The sequence below is a fragment of the Strongylocentrotus purpuratus genome, unplaced genomic scaffold (assembly GCF_000002235.5).
Source record: "Strongylocentrotus purpuratus isolate Spur 01 unplaced genomic scaffold, Spur_5.0 spur5_scaffold_2, whole genome shotgun sequence".
In the NCBI taxonomy this organism is placed as follows: Eukaryota; Metazoa; Echinodermata; class Echinoidea; order Camarodonta; family Strongylocentrotidae; genus Strongylocentrotus; species Strongylocentrotus purpuratus.
This window is the reverse complement of record NW_022145605.1, coordinates 19,121,239-19,134,178: the sequence shown is the minus strand read 5'-3', so window position 1 is coordinate 19,134,178 and position 12,940 is coordinate 19,121,239. Positions and strand designations below refer to the sequence as shown.

The following is a 12,940-nucleotide window of genomic DNA, read 5'->3' as shown; positions in this document are numbered from 1 at the left end:
TTACCTTTTGGGGGGTTGGGCCCCCCCCTGGCGCTCAAGGGGGGGGTGCAAATTGAAATTTTTTGAGGATCAAAAAAAAGTGCTCACTACCCCCCCCCCCCCCCCCCCCACCACTGAGCGAATTTTTGGCCGGCGCGTTTTTCAAATTTTCGGGAGCAAAACAAAATTTTAAAAATTGTGCTCTGTACCCCCCTCCCCCCCCCCCCCCCCCCCCCCCCCCCCTCTCCCTCACTGAGCGACTTTTCGGCCGGCGCGATTTTCAAATTTTCGGGAGCAAAAAAAAAAAAGTTGGGCCCCCTCCCCTAAGAAATCCTGGATCCGCGCCTGCATGGTTCGATGGTACTTTATGTTAATGTTAATATTTTGTAATGGTCTCCAGATGCATAAGTTCTTTGTTTACAAAGATCTGCCCCCTTTCCACATATCATATTTCATATGGCACCTCACACAGCAATGATATTAATCTTTGTTGATTGGTATCTGTTGAATTATTCATGTCTATTGCAAGCGATTCACGAAAATCTGACCTTTATTGCAATTAGCTGTTTATGATTGGTTAATGGGTTATGAATTTCCTTTTTGCAGTTCACATTCTGTTGCTGATGTCCAGTTATTAGACATACTGGTATAGATATTGAAAAAAGTATTCCACAAAATATTTAATTATTTTATCATACAGTTATTGCAGACCAAATGGCAATTCATGTATCTACATTAAAACATGTACATTGTACATGAATATGGGGCTGTTCTCACCTATCTGATGCTGTGAACACTTGATATACTGGTTTTGAGAGATTGCTTTGGCATGTATCTCAGTAAGCAAAAGATATACCTCCAGTTTTGGGGTCCGGAATAAAGAAACGCCCTTCCTTATTTAGTTTTTTAAAAATATACAAATCTAATCTTGTTAAATCATACACCCTCTGAGTCTATAAAGCGATGTGTTAGCCTTGTTTTTCTCTGTCTTCCTGTTGTACCACTTAAATTATATTTAATGACTCATATAGTTTAGGGACAAGCCTTTGATAGGCCTTTGGCCTTTGTTTATCCCCTCCCCCCCCCCCCCCCCCACATTTTGATACTTCTGTTCTGTTGTGTTATTTGTTGGCATTGACTTTATATTGTGTATGTTTGTTATTGTGATTATTATAAAATATGTAAATAAAATGAATTGAATTGAATTGAATTACAAGCCATCTGACAAAGCTAGAATGCAGATAGATGCATTTAGCAGATCATTTACTGTTATATTTTTTAAAAAACTCAGATTGCTCTATCATGATTCCACAAATAGTTTTCTCAGCATATATTCAAGGGAGATGCAACTCTCTCTAAAAGGTGTATATGATATAACAAGAAATATTATTTAATTGTTTTCAGCTGTTAATGCTATTACATCAAAATGGTGGGGCAGCAAGAGGCTAGACTTCGCCCTCTATTGTCCCGAGGCACTGCAGGCATTCCCGACTGGCGCCCTCCCTCATCTATTCCATGCCAGTTACTGGGAGTCAACAGATACCATAGCTTTCATCCTCAGACAGGTAAGAGAATAAGAGAGATAGAGTTAATAAAAGAAAGAGAGAGAGAGAGATATATATATATAATGAAAAATAGAGCTAAAGCATGAAAGAGAAAGACAGACAGAGACAGAGACTGTAGGGGGCGAGGAGGGGAGAATAGGTGATAAAGATATTAATGTTAGCATATTTTTATGGTTTTTGTGAAAAACTAGACGAAGAGTAATGCTATGAAAAAAATGTCATGAAAAATGGCATAAAAATGATGTCATGTGTCTAGTCTTGTGGTGTGTCATGTATTGTTTGTATTTTGTTTTTGTTAATTGAAATTAATAAGTTTGTACCTTCCATGGCAAACTGTCCAACAACAAATCAAGGTTAAGATATGACATTTTGAACACTGAGGAAATCTGAATTCTTTTTTAATATAACCTTTTCAGAAAGTTAACACTTGTTTTTGAACAACATTGATTTAGACAGAAGTAAAACTTTGACTGCCATTCAATGACCTTTGACCTTGATGTATCCTTGATGCTGCAGGTATTTCACAACGACAGTGTGAGCGTGCATGCTGGTGACGGGACAGCCGTTGCAAACTTCATTCCTGCGCAGCCCAGGGAAAAATGGCAGCGGAAAAGAACGTCTGTAAAAATGAAGGTGAGGATAGAGACCTTGATTTAAGAGAGTTTCATGAATATTTGTGTAAAGTTGGTGAAAGAATGTAAACAAGTAGATTAGTTTGGTCAATTGCTGTCATGCATTATTCAGCATTTATCCTGATACGCAAAGAAATTGTGAAAAAAAGTCATAACGTGTGTTCAATAGCACAAACAAAGACAAGTTTATTTATGTAAGCAGTAACAAAATCTTGCATGGTTGTTGATCTCATCTGGCTTTCTTTTGCTTTTTCATTATGTCAGTATTAATCTTGAAAAGCAATGATGACAACCTTTAAAAACTGTGCAACTCTAATGGTTCTTTTCCCTCAAATGAAGATGTGGCTATTACAGATATTGATGCACGGCTCGAAATTCATACCTGAGATGAAATGTACCACACTGGTTAATCATGATGAGTGTACTAAAAGAGCCTGAAACTTTGTCAGCGCAGAATGATGCAGTATACACATTATTTATAAAGCAGTGGTTTGAGAAGAAATTCATGTTGAACCAAATAGAATTCTGTAAAAGAGAGTTTAAACTATCTAACAAAAAAATTTGTGTTCTTTTTTTTTGTTTCACAGCAAAGCGTAAATCCGAACCACCGAGCTAAGGACGTTGTCGTGATGGAAGACGCTCCTCAGACATTGGTTGGGAGATTCATGTACAGTACACTAGACATGGTCACTCTTACTGGAGAAAAGGTAGGTACAGTGAAGCCTGTCTATAAAGACCACCCAAGGGAGACAAGAACATTGGTCTTTACAGGCAGGTGGTCTTTAAGTATAGGTTCCTTTAGTATAATTTTCAATAAGAAACCATGTTCAAGGGAAACAAAGAATGTGGTCTTTGTAGACAGGTGGTCTTTCTATACAGGTGGTCGTTAAAGGAGGTTTGACTGTATAAACAAATATCAGCTAACCTCCTGCAATTCAATTCACATTAACTGATTATTTAGAAGGAAGAAGTGTGAGAACCACAAATGGGACTGATAAGGCTATTACAGTGGAACCTGTCTATAAAGACCACTCAAGGGAGACAACAAAATGGGTCTTTATGAACAGGTGGTCATTATGTACAGGTTCCTATAATACAATTCAAGAGAAACATAAATTGTTGTCTCTGTAGACAGGTAGTCTTTCTATCCAGGTGGTCACTAAAGCAGGTTTCACTGCACCAATAAATTCATGCATGAACACAATCTGTAATGGGTTTTTTTAAATCCAATTTTAAATTACAACTCCAATATTTACTTGTCTTTTTCTTTTATAGCGAGCATTTGTTTGATAAAATGTTGGCAGTACAACTACTGATTTGTTCTTAGAAATTACATCATATCATGTCATATTACATAACATCTCATCATCACTTCCTCTTTTGTTCTACACATCAAAAATGCAATCGATGTACTCGGAACAAAATATTTAGACAAGATGAATTTCTGGAAAACTATCACTGTAACATTGACTTCATATTTCATTTCATTTCATTTATTTCATTCTCCATAAAAAAAAAATTAAACATACAAACATGATATACAGATAAAAGATTGATTACAAGAAAAATACAAAGGGAAGGAGCAAACAAAATTGTATGGGAATGTGGGGTTAACAAAAAGGGCAATTAGCCTTATTGTTTTTTTGAGAAAAGAAAAAAAGAAAAAGAAAAGCACTACAATACAATATTGATGCATGTGAGAAGGGATACACAATACACCACATTTACCTTGGTTTTGATTGGTTACAGGTGGACATTCACATCATGACGCAGCCTCCCTCTGGGGAATGGGTCCACTTTGCGACGGAGGTAACCAGCAGCACCGGCAGGGTCTCGTACACCATTCCAGAAGCCAGACGACTGGGCCAGGGTATTTATCCAGTCAAGATGGTCGTCAGGTAAGGGCAGTATTATTGTTCTTTAAAGGCTCGTTTAACAATGTTAAATCTGAGATACATGGCCCTACGTGTTATCAGTGTCTGTGATATGGTCTAATATTGAAGCCCTAAAAATTGCACTTCAAAATTATCAAGAAGTGCCTCAAAAAGAAAAATCTTTGAGTGACCGGTCATACTTGTTTTCCCCAATAGACTGCAGTTTTAGGAAAACACAAAATTTGATTTCGTTTTCCAATCATAAATATCTTGATAATCAGACAGGCGATCAGCTTGTAAAAGTCATGGGGTTCCTGACTGACCTAAAGATTTATGATTATCATTGCAGCATGAGCTAAATCAAGGATTTTGTTTCAGAATCTGAGACAAAGTTACCCAATCCCTTTAAATAATCCACACCAATATTTACCCAGACTTTGGTCAACTTGGTTACAGTGGATAGAAGTATGGCCTGTTTTGTTGCTTGAAAGCAAGAAAATAAGAAAGTTTATTTATTAAAAATTGACACATACCATAGTTATTATGATGGGAGTAAATATGACTTGATGCTTGTTGAAAAAAGTCTTTATAACGACTAAGATTTTATCTTTTCATTCCTTCTCTCAAACCAGGGGTGACCACACATCAGCGGATTCCTACCTGACGGTCGTACCACCCAAGACTGAGTGTGTCGTATTCAGCATAGACGGGTCATTCACTGCTAGCGTCTCGATCATGGGTCGCGATCCCAAGGTCAGGGCAGGGGCAGTCGATGTTGTGAGGTAAGGATTAGAGGGATCAAGACCTGGCTGAAGCGCCCCTCTATACAAAAAAAATCCTCATCCTCATTAATAAGAATTACCCACACAAGGTACCTTTGAACAGTCTAGACAGGCCCGAGGTGAAAGCCGACGGTGTTTGGACTAGCTGTTTTGAAGGTACCGACTGTGGGTAATTTGACTTATGCCAGAACAAAATTATGTGTATTATTAGTTTTATAAGATTATGTTTTATTTGTTTTGTAACATTATGTTTATAACATGATTTTACTATTGACCGGTCATTAGCATTTGATAATGACCGGTCGTTATCAAAATTACATTGCATTCTGAAAAAAAAGATACTGCGTAGCATTGAATATACATTGAGACGAATAAAAAACATTGAATGAATAATATTACAAGCAAACTTTGAAAGGGGTATATACTTTAATTTGCACTGAAATTGAAAGTACTCGGCTTGATTCAATGCAAAGTGGAATCGATTTTTGTAGAGAAAAGCAAAACTTAAAATCAAATCAAATCAAACTGCATCATATCATATCACATCGCATCATTGGAATGACTGCCTAAAACTGAAAAGAAAAAATATTAGGATCTCTTCACTTGCATGTCAATTTCAAAGGATGCACTTGATCTAAAGTTTTAAAACCCAAATTTTCTTTGAAGTGATCTAAATGAATTTAAACCGATTGTAAATACAGGCATTGGCAGGAGCTGAACTACCTGATCATCTATGTGACGGCCAGACCCAGCATGCAGAAACAGAAGGTGGTCTCCTGGCTAGCCCAGCATAACTTCCCTCATGGTGTGGTCTCGTTCTGTGACGGCATCACCACAGATCCGCTCAGACAGAAAGCTAACTTTCTCAAGGGACTCGTAGACCAGGTTAGTCAAGTCATATACTTTATGTATCCAGCAGAATAGGGCAGTTTGATATGCAAACAATGGATACACATTTTGAGCAAGTTATCCAAACTATCCAAAGTTTTGACTGTTCTTTGCTAACATCCGTGCAATACACGTCTGTACATACATACAAGGTCCAAATTGTAAACAGTTTTTTTTTTTTTTTTTTGATTTAGCCATTATTTTCACAGTCCTATTAAACTGAACAGTATGGAAATTACCCAAACAAAATTTCTGAAGCCTTCTGCCAGGCACATAGTATATTTAGCCCATGTCACATATAAATGTACGGGTTGTTGAAGAAGAGAATATTTTCCAATTTCCCCCCTTTCATCATCAATAGTGATCTGTCAGTTTATGACAGGTTCAGTGATCCAATCAGAATTCTATATCAAGTGTCTCTCCAAGTACCTCGGTCTTGAGCCATCCGTTTTAACACTTCATATTCTGTTGCTACACATTCTGCTATTAAATCATCTAGAAAGCCTTTACAAGGTCTTCCCCTCTTCTTCTTTCCATGTAGACGACCTTCTTTGACTCTGATCATCAAACCATCATCATGCCACATTATGTGTCCAAGCCAATACATGTATAAACGGTTTCTACTCTTAGTAATCCTTGCTTTCACGATCTATTCTTGATATACAGAGCAAACTTGTAATCCACGCGGCGTACGGATCAAGTAAGGACATTCCTATCTACTCCAGCATCGGTCTCATACCCACTCAGATCTACATCGTAGGCAAGGTCTCCAAGAAGTACCAGGCACAAGCTGTGGTAAGTTCACAACCAGTTTGTCTCTCGTTGAGCATGTAGTTACCGTAGGCCAATTAAAGACTTCAAACTGGACTACTAGCCCCCTACAGACAAGTAACTACACAAATTAAGGGAAATTGAAAACTACCCTCTGGACCTGCAGCACCCCTGTTTATTACCTACCCCCCTCCCCCCCCCCCCCCCCCCCCCCCCCCCACCCCTCCTTAAAGCAGCTACTACTACCCAGGACACCTCTTGGACAGTTATCCTCTAGGTAGATGTTTAAGGTTTTTAAGATTGTCATATGGAGATGGTTGTCCAGTGGGTGAGTCTTTGGATTAAAACAAAATTACATTTACCATCACTTATTGAAGTAGTAGGGGATTGGGATTAATCAACAAGTTATGAATTGTCAATTAGATTGTTTGTGAAGAAGCAATCCTTTTATTTTCACCCTTTTCATCATCCCTTTAGGTCCTGAGTGACGGTTACGCAGCTCACCTTGACGGGGTCAGTCGATGTTCCCGCCCCGCCGTCGGCAACGCCCGCGTGGCCCTCAGGAAAGGCTGCTTCAGTCTCCCCGGCCAATCCAAGCCCGTTAGACCGGCCAAACAACCTGCTACTAGAACTGCATCCTACCACGGCACGAGCCCGTCTGCCCCTCCGGCTTCTGGGTCCGGATCGGGAGGGGAAGGGAAGAGTAGCGGGATGACACGCACGCTGAGTCGAGCAACGCAGGGCTCCGTCAAGTTTGAGGTGTGAAATCTTCGGAACTCTGATGTGGGACGTAGGTTCAGATGCTTTTGACAAGACGCTCTTGAGGAGAGGCTTTAATCTTGGATGTTATTCGTATGATGGCTCCAACTCGGAGACTGCGATGGAAATGAAATCTTTGAGATTGGCGGAGGAAGCTTTGTGCTGATGGTTTTGATGGTTATCCAGCATACGGGTGGTTTGAAGACTGAAAAACTCACAAAAAGACGAAAGGTATGTGCAATGAAGTGCGTGCATGGAGTACGTTGTGCATGCTCTGCCGTTGCACAGTGTTTTGCTGCACGGAAGAAGACAAACTTGAAAGGCAGCGATTCTCATGCTTCTCTTGTTGATTGGCCCAGCCCGTATGACGCAACTTGGTGGACTACCTGGTGACATATAACTTGAAAGCGCTTCACAGTTCACCACTGAAGAAGAAAAAAAACTGCTGTGCTTCAAATTGTTCACTTGTTAACAATCTTCATCAGGGGCCATCGATTACTAGCGCTCGGTCATGAGTCGGAGAAGACACATGTGTGAGAAGAACAAACTATCAACTACGATGTTGCTCTATCGTATACATATATATATATTAATATATAACTTTAAAGAATAATTGTTTGATGAACCAAACTTTTGAAAGTTATCTTCAAAATCCTACTGAATCGAATGCATTCCAGTGTATGTTATTGCAAGTCGGTGAACTAAAGAAAACTTGTAATGATTGCAAGCAATGAGTATGAATATATGTCTGCTGTGGAATTGAACAAAATATTCTTTTATTTTCCTTCCACTTTGTCAAAAACTGATATAATCTCTTAATTTTATTTATGTTTGCGCAAAATAATAACAAAAACATTTAAGCACATCTAGGTATTAAAGACCAAATGAATTGTAAAATAATACTTTATTATTGGAAAATTTCATAATCTTTAAAAAAAGATCTTGTGTTCCCTTATGTGAAAATTATGTTTTGATACTTAATCTAGTGCTTTTTTGTTTATTTAATTTTTAAGATTTGGAAAAAGTGTATTTATGATGTAATACTTATCATTTGATTTATTAAAACAATTTACACAAGCAAACAAATTTCATCCTGAAAGTCTAGTTCACTTCCAGCCATGTGAGTTTTATCATTTCTAGAGAAGTGAAATATATATATAACCCTGTGTCATATTCACTTATTCACACATTTTATCTAGAAAAAGAAATTGCTTTCCCGTGAAGGAATTTTTGTACCTTTTCTTTCCTCAGTTTTCTATTTAAGCCACAAGTTGCCAGTTTCTGACTTTATACAAAATTCTTCACGAGACTGATAGATATTACCTATGCTCTTTTTTTATTTTTGTTATGTTGAACCTTTGCATGTTTTTTATGAGGAGGTTTTTTCCCCTTCAATTTCTTAGGTGATATTTGGGAATTTCTTTCATTCATAGAAATCCTGCTAATTAATCATGCATATTTTCTCTGTCTATCTCGCATATTCTCAAACAAAACTAGTTTGTGTTGTGTGCCATAGTCTCCCAAGATAACAATTTTGCAATGTCAGTCAAGACTAATTTTCAGGTTTGCCAATTTTAAAGACATTTGCAAATATTTCTAAAGGCCATGAAACTATAATCAATACCACCCTTTTTTCTTTCATTTGCTTTAACCTTTTGATATCCTACTTCTAGACTATATTCAATTTTATTCCAAACTGCTTTTAATTGTAGACTAGGGACCAAATAATAATTGGACCCAATGAAACTCCTGTGCAGGCTGTGGAATACTTGGAATATTTGATCATTTTAAATGCAAAATGTCATCGTGTGGAGAATTTGAAAGTGAATCATTTTAAGTAGAAAATTGTATGAAATCATGTAATGTTGCTGTTGTCTACAGTATATGGTTTTTACTTCTGTTTCGTTTAACTTTTCCTTTTTAATTTAATTTTAATTTTTAGATTCTGTATGAAAACCACTGCAGCAAAATGTTATGCCTTGAAATTTGTTTCTCCATGCTGCAGCCTGATGTCATATATGTCTTCTGTTTTAATACCCAACATCAAATAATTAAGATTCATGAGAAAAATGGTGTTAAATCTTAAAATAGTTTGTCAATTACAAGTGGCTATAACTTGATGCTACTGAAATCCCTGCATTTGATTTCCTGTGGGCAAATATATCATACCGTACAATATCTGTAACATGTAGCTTTGCAGGAGTTTTATTGAATAGGGCCCAGTTATTGCTTGCTTCCTGACTTAAATATAAAATAAATTTGTCAATTTCTGCAGAAAGTCTCAATTTTCTCACTTCCCAGAATGAGAGAGTTAGTTATGATTTAGCTATGGCTATAATGAAACATACCGGTAGTCTATCAAAATTTAGCCAATCTTACCAAGGGATTTTAAAGGTCACTAAAATGTTAGTAACATTGGATTATTGAATTACCTCATGCCTGTAAGGTTAAATACAGTAGCGCATGGTTCCTGTAGGCTCAAGAGCCCAACTCATCGTGTAGGTAGTGGTGTAGTGGTCGAGTGGATACGTCCCTGGACTGTCAATCACAAGGTCCACGGTTCGAGTCCCGCCACGGCACTAATGTCCTTTGGCAAGACCTAATTGATCTACATTTGCCACACTTAACCCAGGTGATATTTCTCCATGCTTAAGAAAAGCCGTTTTGAATTCTATTACCTATTTCTATGAGTGATGTAAATAACTGTATGCAATATGGGCCTTTAAATAGGATAGAGAAATCGTCAGCAGAGAGCCAGAGGGGCGTTAAGTCTGAAAATTATATGACTTAATTCCTTTCTGACCCTTAGGCGATAAAAGATTGTCCAGCGTTGGAAATAACTGAATGTTTTATGATTACTGAAGCAGGGTTTCTATCTGTATCGAACGTCCAATACATGTTTCAGTGTATGTGTATGGTTCTAGAATAGCCGTGTGTACTATGCAGTGAAAGAAAGAGAGAGAGAGAGAGGTGAAATGAATCTTGGTATTGGATAATTCATGAAGGCTTGTTCAGATATGGCACTGTAAACCGCTGCAAAAAGCTACCACATAAAAAAAAAATATGTGTATATGAATGGCAATTGTGTGCAACAAGGGGCTTGTGGGTATTCACTGAGCTCTGTGTTGTAAGATACAGAAATGTGAAGTGTATTAAACTTTATGTCATAAAAAAACGCCATAGTTTTGCAGTGTCATAATTAACTGAACAGGCCTCGAAGCCCCATTCTGACACGATTCTGATATATGACAGAATTTTTTATTTTTTAAACAAAATGTGTTCCACAAAAAATGCATGTACCGGTAAGTGAATGGCAAGATAAAAACTGAATTTCTCACAGACCCCCAACCCCCCCCCCCCCCCCCCATGAAAATCATACTGAATATAAAAATTATATAAATAGAGGCTGCCAAGTCAAATGTAAAATGAGCAAAGATAGATGTGAGAATCTGGTCGGCCATGATGTACAGAAAGTTGCTTACTGATTACTGACCTCTATCAATTTATCCTGTGCTTTTATAATTGTTTGATCACATTTTCTTCTTTTTTACCTTGCTTTATTTTTATATAAATAGCCCTTTCAATTTTGAAGTGTGATTCTATTTGAAAAAGAAGAGCTGTTCCTATTGGTAACTTAATCTAGTGCTGTGATACACTTTGAAAAGCACTACTATGGAGTACTGTAGATAAAGAAAGCACATGGGACTTCTCACTCTCTTTTCTTTTACCGTTTCCATACTTTGATAAATTCTTGAATCTAATGCACCTTTAGGTTATATATGCACCATAAGCTAACTTCCTATATGAAAAAGGATTACAAAGTAAGCTGTTATTACAAATCATAGAAGAATTTGTATGTTTGAATAAGGAAATTAAATCATGAATACAATTTGGCTTTGTTTGATTAAAATACATTGAAATTTTCTCAGTTGTATAGAAGTCATCGTGAAGATATACACAAATCATGAAATTAATGTTTTGTTTATGTTGTTTGTTGGTATTTTATATTGCATGATACATTGAAATGATGATTAAAGTATTTATTGCTGGTGTTTTTTTATGGACATAATTTTATGAAAAGAATGCTGTAAACACTGTACAAAAAAGAGGCATTACATATATTTGAGCAAAGCTTTTTGCAAAAATGTGAGAGAGAGAGCAAGAGAGAGGGAGAGTCGTATTGAGAGAACAAGATACATAACGAATGCTATTGTACAATTGTTGATATTATGTAAATATTGTACACATCTTCAAATATCATCTATCTGCACAGCTATTAAACTACTGGAAGTTTTATGGTACATGTACCGATTCTATGTTGATGATGTTGAATGTTATTTCAAATGTAAATTAAAGAAGAAGAAAAAATCAACAAAACAACTAGAATTAGCCTTTTTATGAATGCTATTTAAACCCAACTGAGGTGCAATCATGTACATGTGTGTAAATTCTGAGGGGGAAAAATGCTGTATGTTTGAAAGCGAAAGTATTTATTTGATATTTTTGAATAAGCATAATAGCGTTGGACAGGCTTGTCCCTATACGTGGATGGATCAATATTGTTCATGTGTTTTTATGTCTTGTGTCATGAAATATCTCTTTGTGTATAAATGTATGTCGGCATCTCTTTTCTTCGTTTGATGGAGTCTCTGTGTGGAATATGTGAGTCATTAACTGCAACAAGTCGAGATGACAAGTCTAGGATGTGGACTGAACTTTCTCGATATCTGTCAACTTTATTTCCTTCTCGTCTCCAAAATGGAATATGGTCACGATGCTGACTAATAGGAAACTTTGATCTTTGTGAAAGGAATTACCCTTTTCCCCAGCTTTAAATGTTAGGGACAAACTCATGAGTGCATGCTGTATTGAACTCTAAAACGGGTGTAAGGTGTCTTAAAGAAAATAAAAAGGAAAAATCCAAACATTGGATGGTGTTCACAAAGAAAATTGAATACAAACGAAAAGGTAGAATTGTTAAATATACCAAATGGATTTCATGATGCTCATTTCTAATAAGAAGAGAAATAGAAAGGAAAAGCTGGTTAAACTACCTAAAACAAGAATTCTTAGTTTTTATTTGATTGACAGTCACAAAAATAAAACCAGCATGATATATATCAATATCTATCTGTGTATGTGTCTGTAGGAAAGACTTGAATACTCCGCGATAGTGTCACATACTTGATTTTGATTCTGATTTTGATTCTGATTTTTTTTTTTTTTTTTTTTTTTTTTTAGATTCAATTTTTAATTTGTTAATTTTCATAATAAGAAATGGTCATGAAACTCAAGCGAAATTAACAGAGAAAGCAAACTTGCAGTGCCAGTTGAGTAGATCTGAGTTTGACTAGATTTTAAGATTGTTAACAAATGAGCATTTATACCTCAAACTGGGGTTCAAAACTGCCAAAAAAATGTCTGTTTGGAGCCTGAAGGGCATTAACTCATATATTTTAACACATCGTTAACGCTCTCTGGCTCTAAACAGACGAAATCCTTCTGTAAAATCGCAGAACCTTTCTTTTATATTTCGGGCATTACCAAGTTTGACAAGTATTATCATCCAACATATTTTAATGTTTTTGCCACAAATTTGGACAATTATTAGGACATATTTCTTGCAATGAATATCGGTACGAGTTATGTTATTTGTTGACTTTGCTATAGAGACTGATATTGCAAATTAA

General features: G+C 36.6%; 1 protein-coding gene across 1 annotated transcript in view; it reads left to right on the top strand.

The window, feature by feature from the left end:
• The window catches only part of LOC594807 (protein retinal degeneration B), an 87,952-nt gene extending 78,871 nt beyond the window's left edge, over positions 1–9,081 (top strand). Inside the window, exons 17-24 of the mRNA XM_030991901.1 lie at positions 1,384–1,544; positions 2,061–2,177; positions 2,764–2,883; positions 3,926–4,074; positions 4,683–4,832; positions 5,534–5,717; positions 6,387–6,515; positions 6,969–9,081. Of these exons, the coding sequence (XP_030847761.1) occupies positions 1,384–1,544; positions 2,061–2,177; positions 2,764–2,883; positions 3,926–4,074; positions 4,683–4,832; positions 5,534–5,717; positions 6,387–6,515; positions 6,969–7,256 (1,298 nt within the window). The 3' untranslated portion in view covers positions 7,257–9,081. The remainder of the gene's footprint in view (positions 1–1,383; positions 1,545–2,060; positions 2,178–2,763; positions 2,884–3,925; positions 4,075–4,682; positions 4,833–5,533; positions 5,718–6,386; positions 6,516–6,968) is intronic.
• Positions 9,082–12,940: the final 3,859 nt, after the last annotated feature.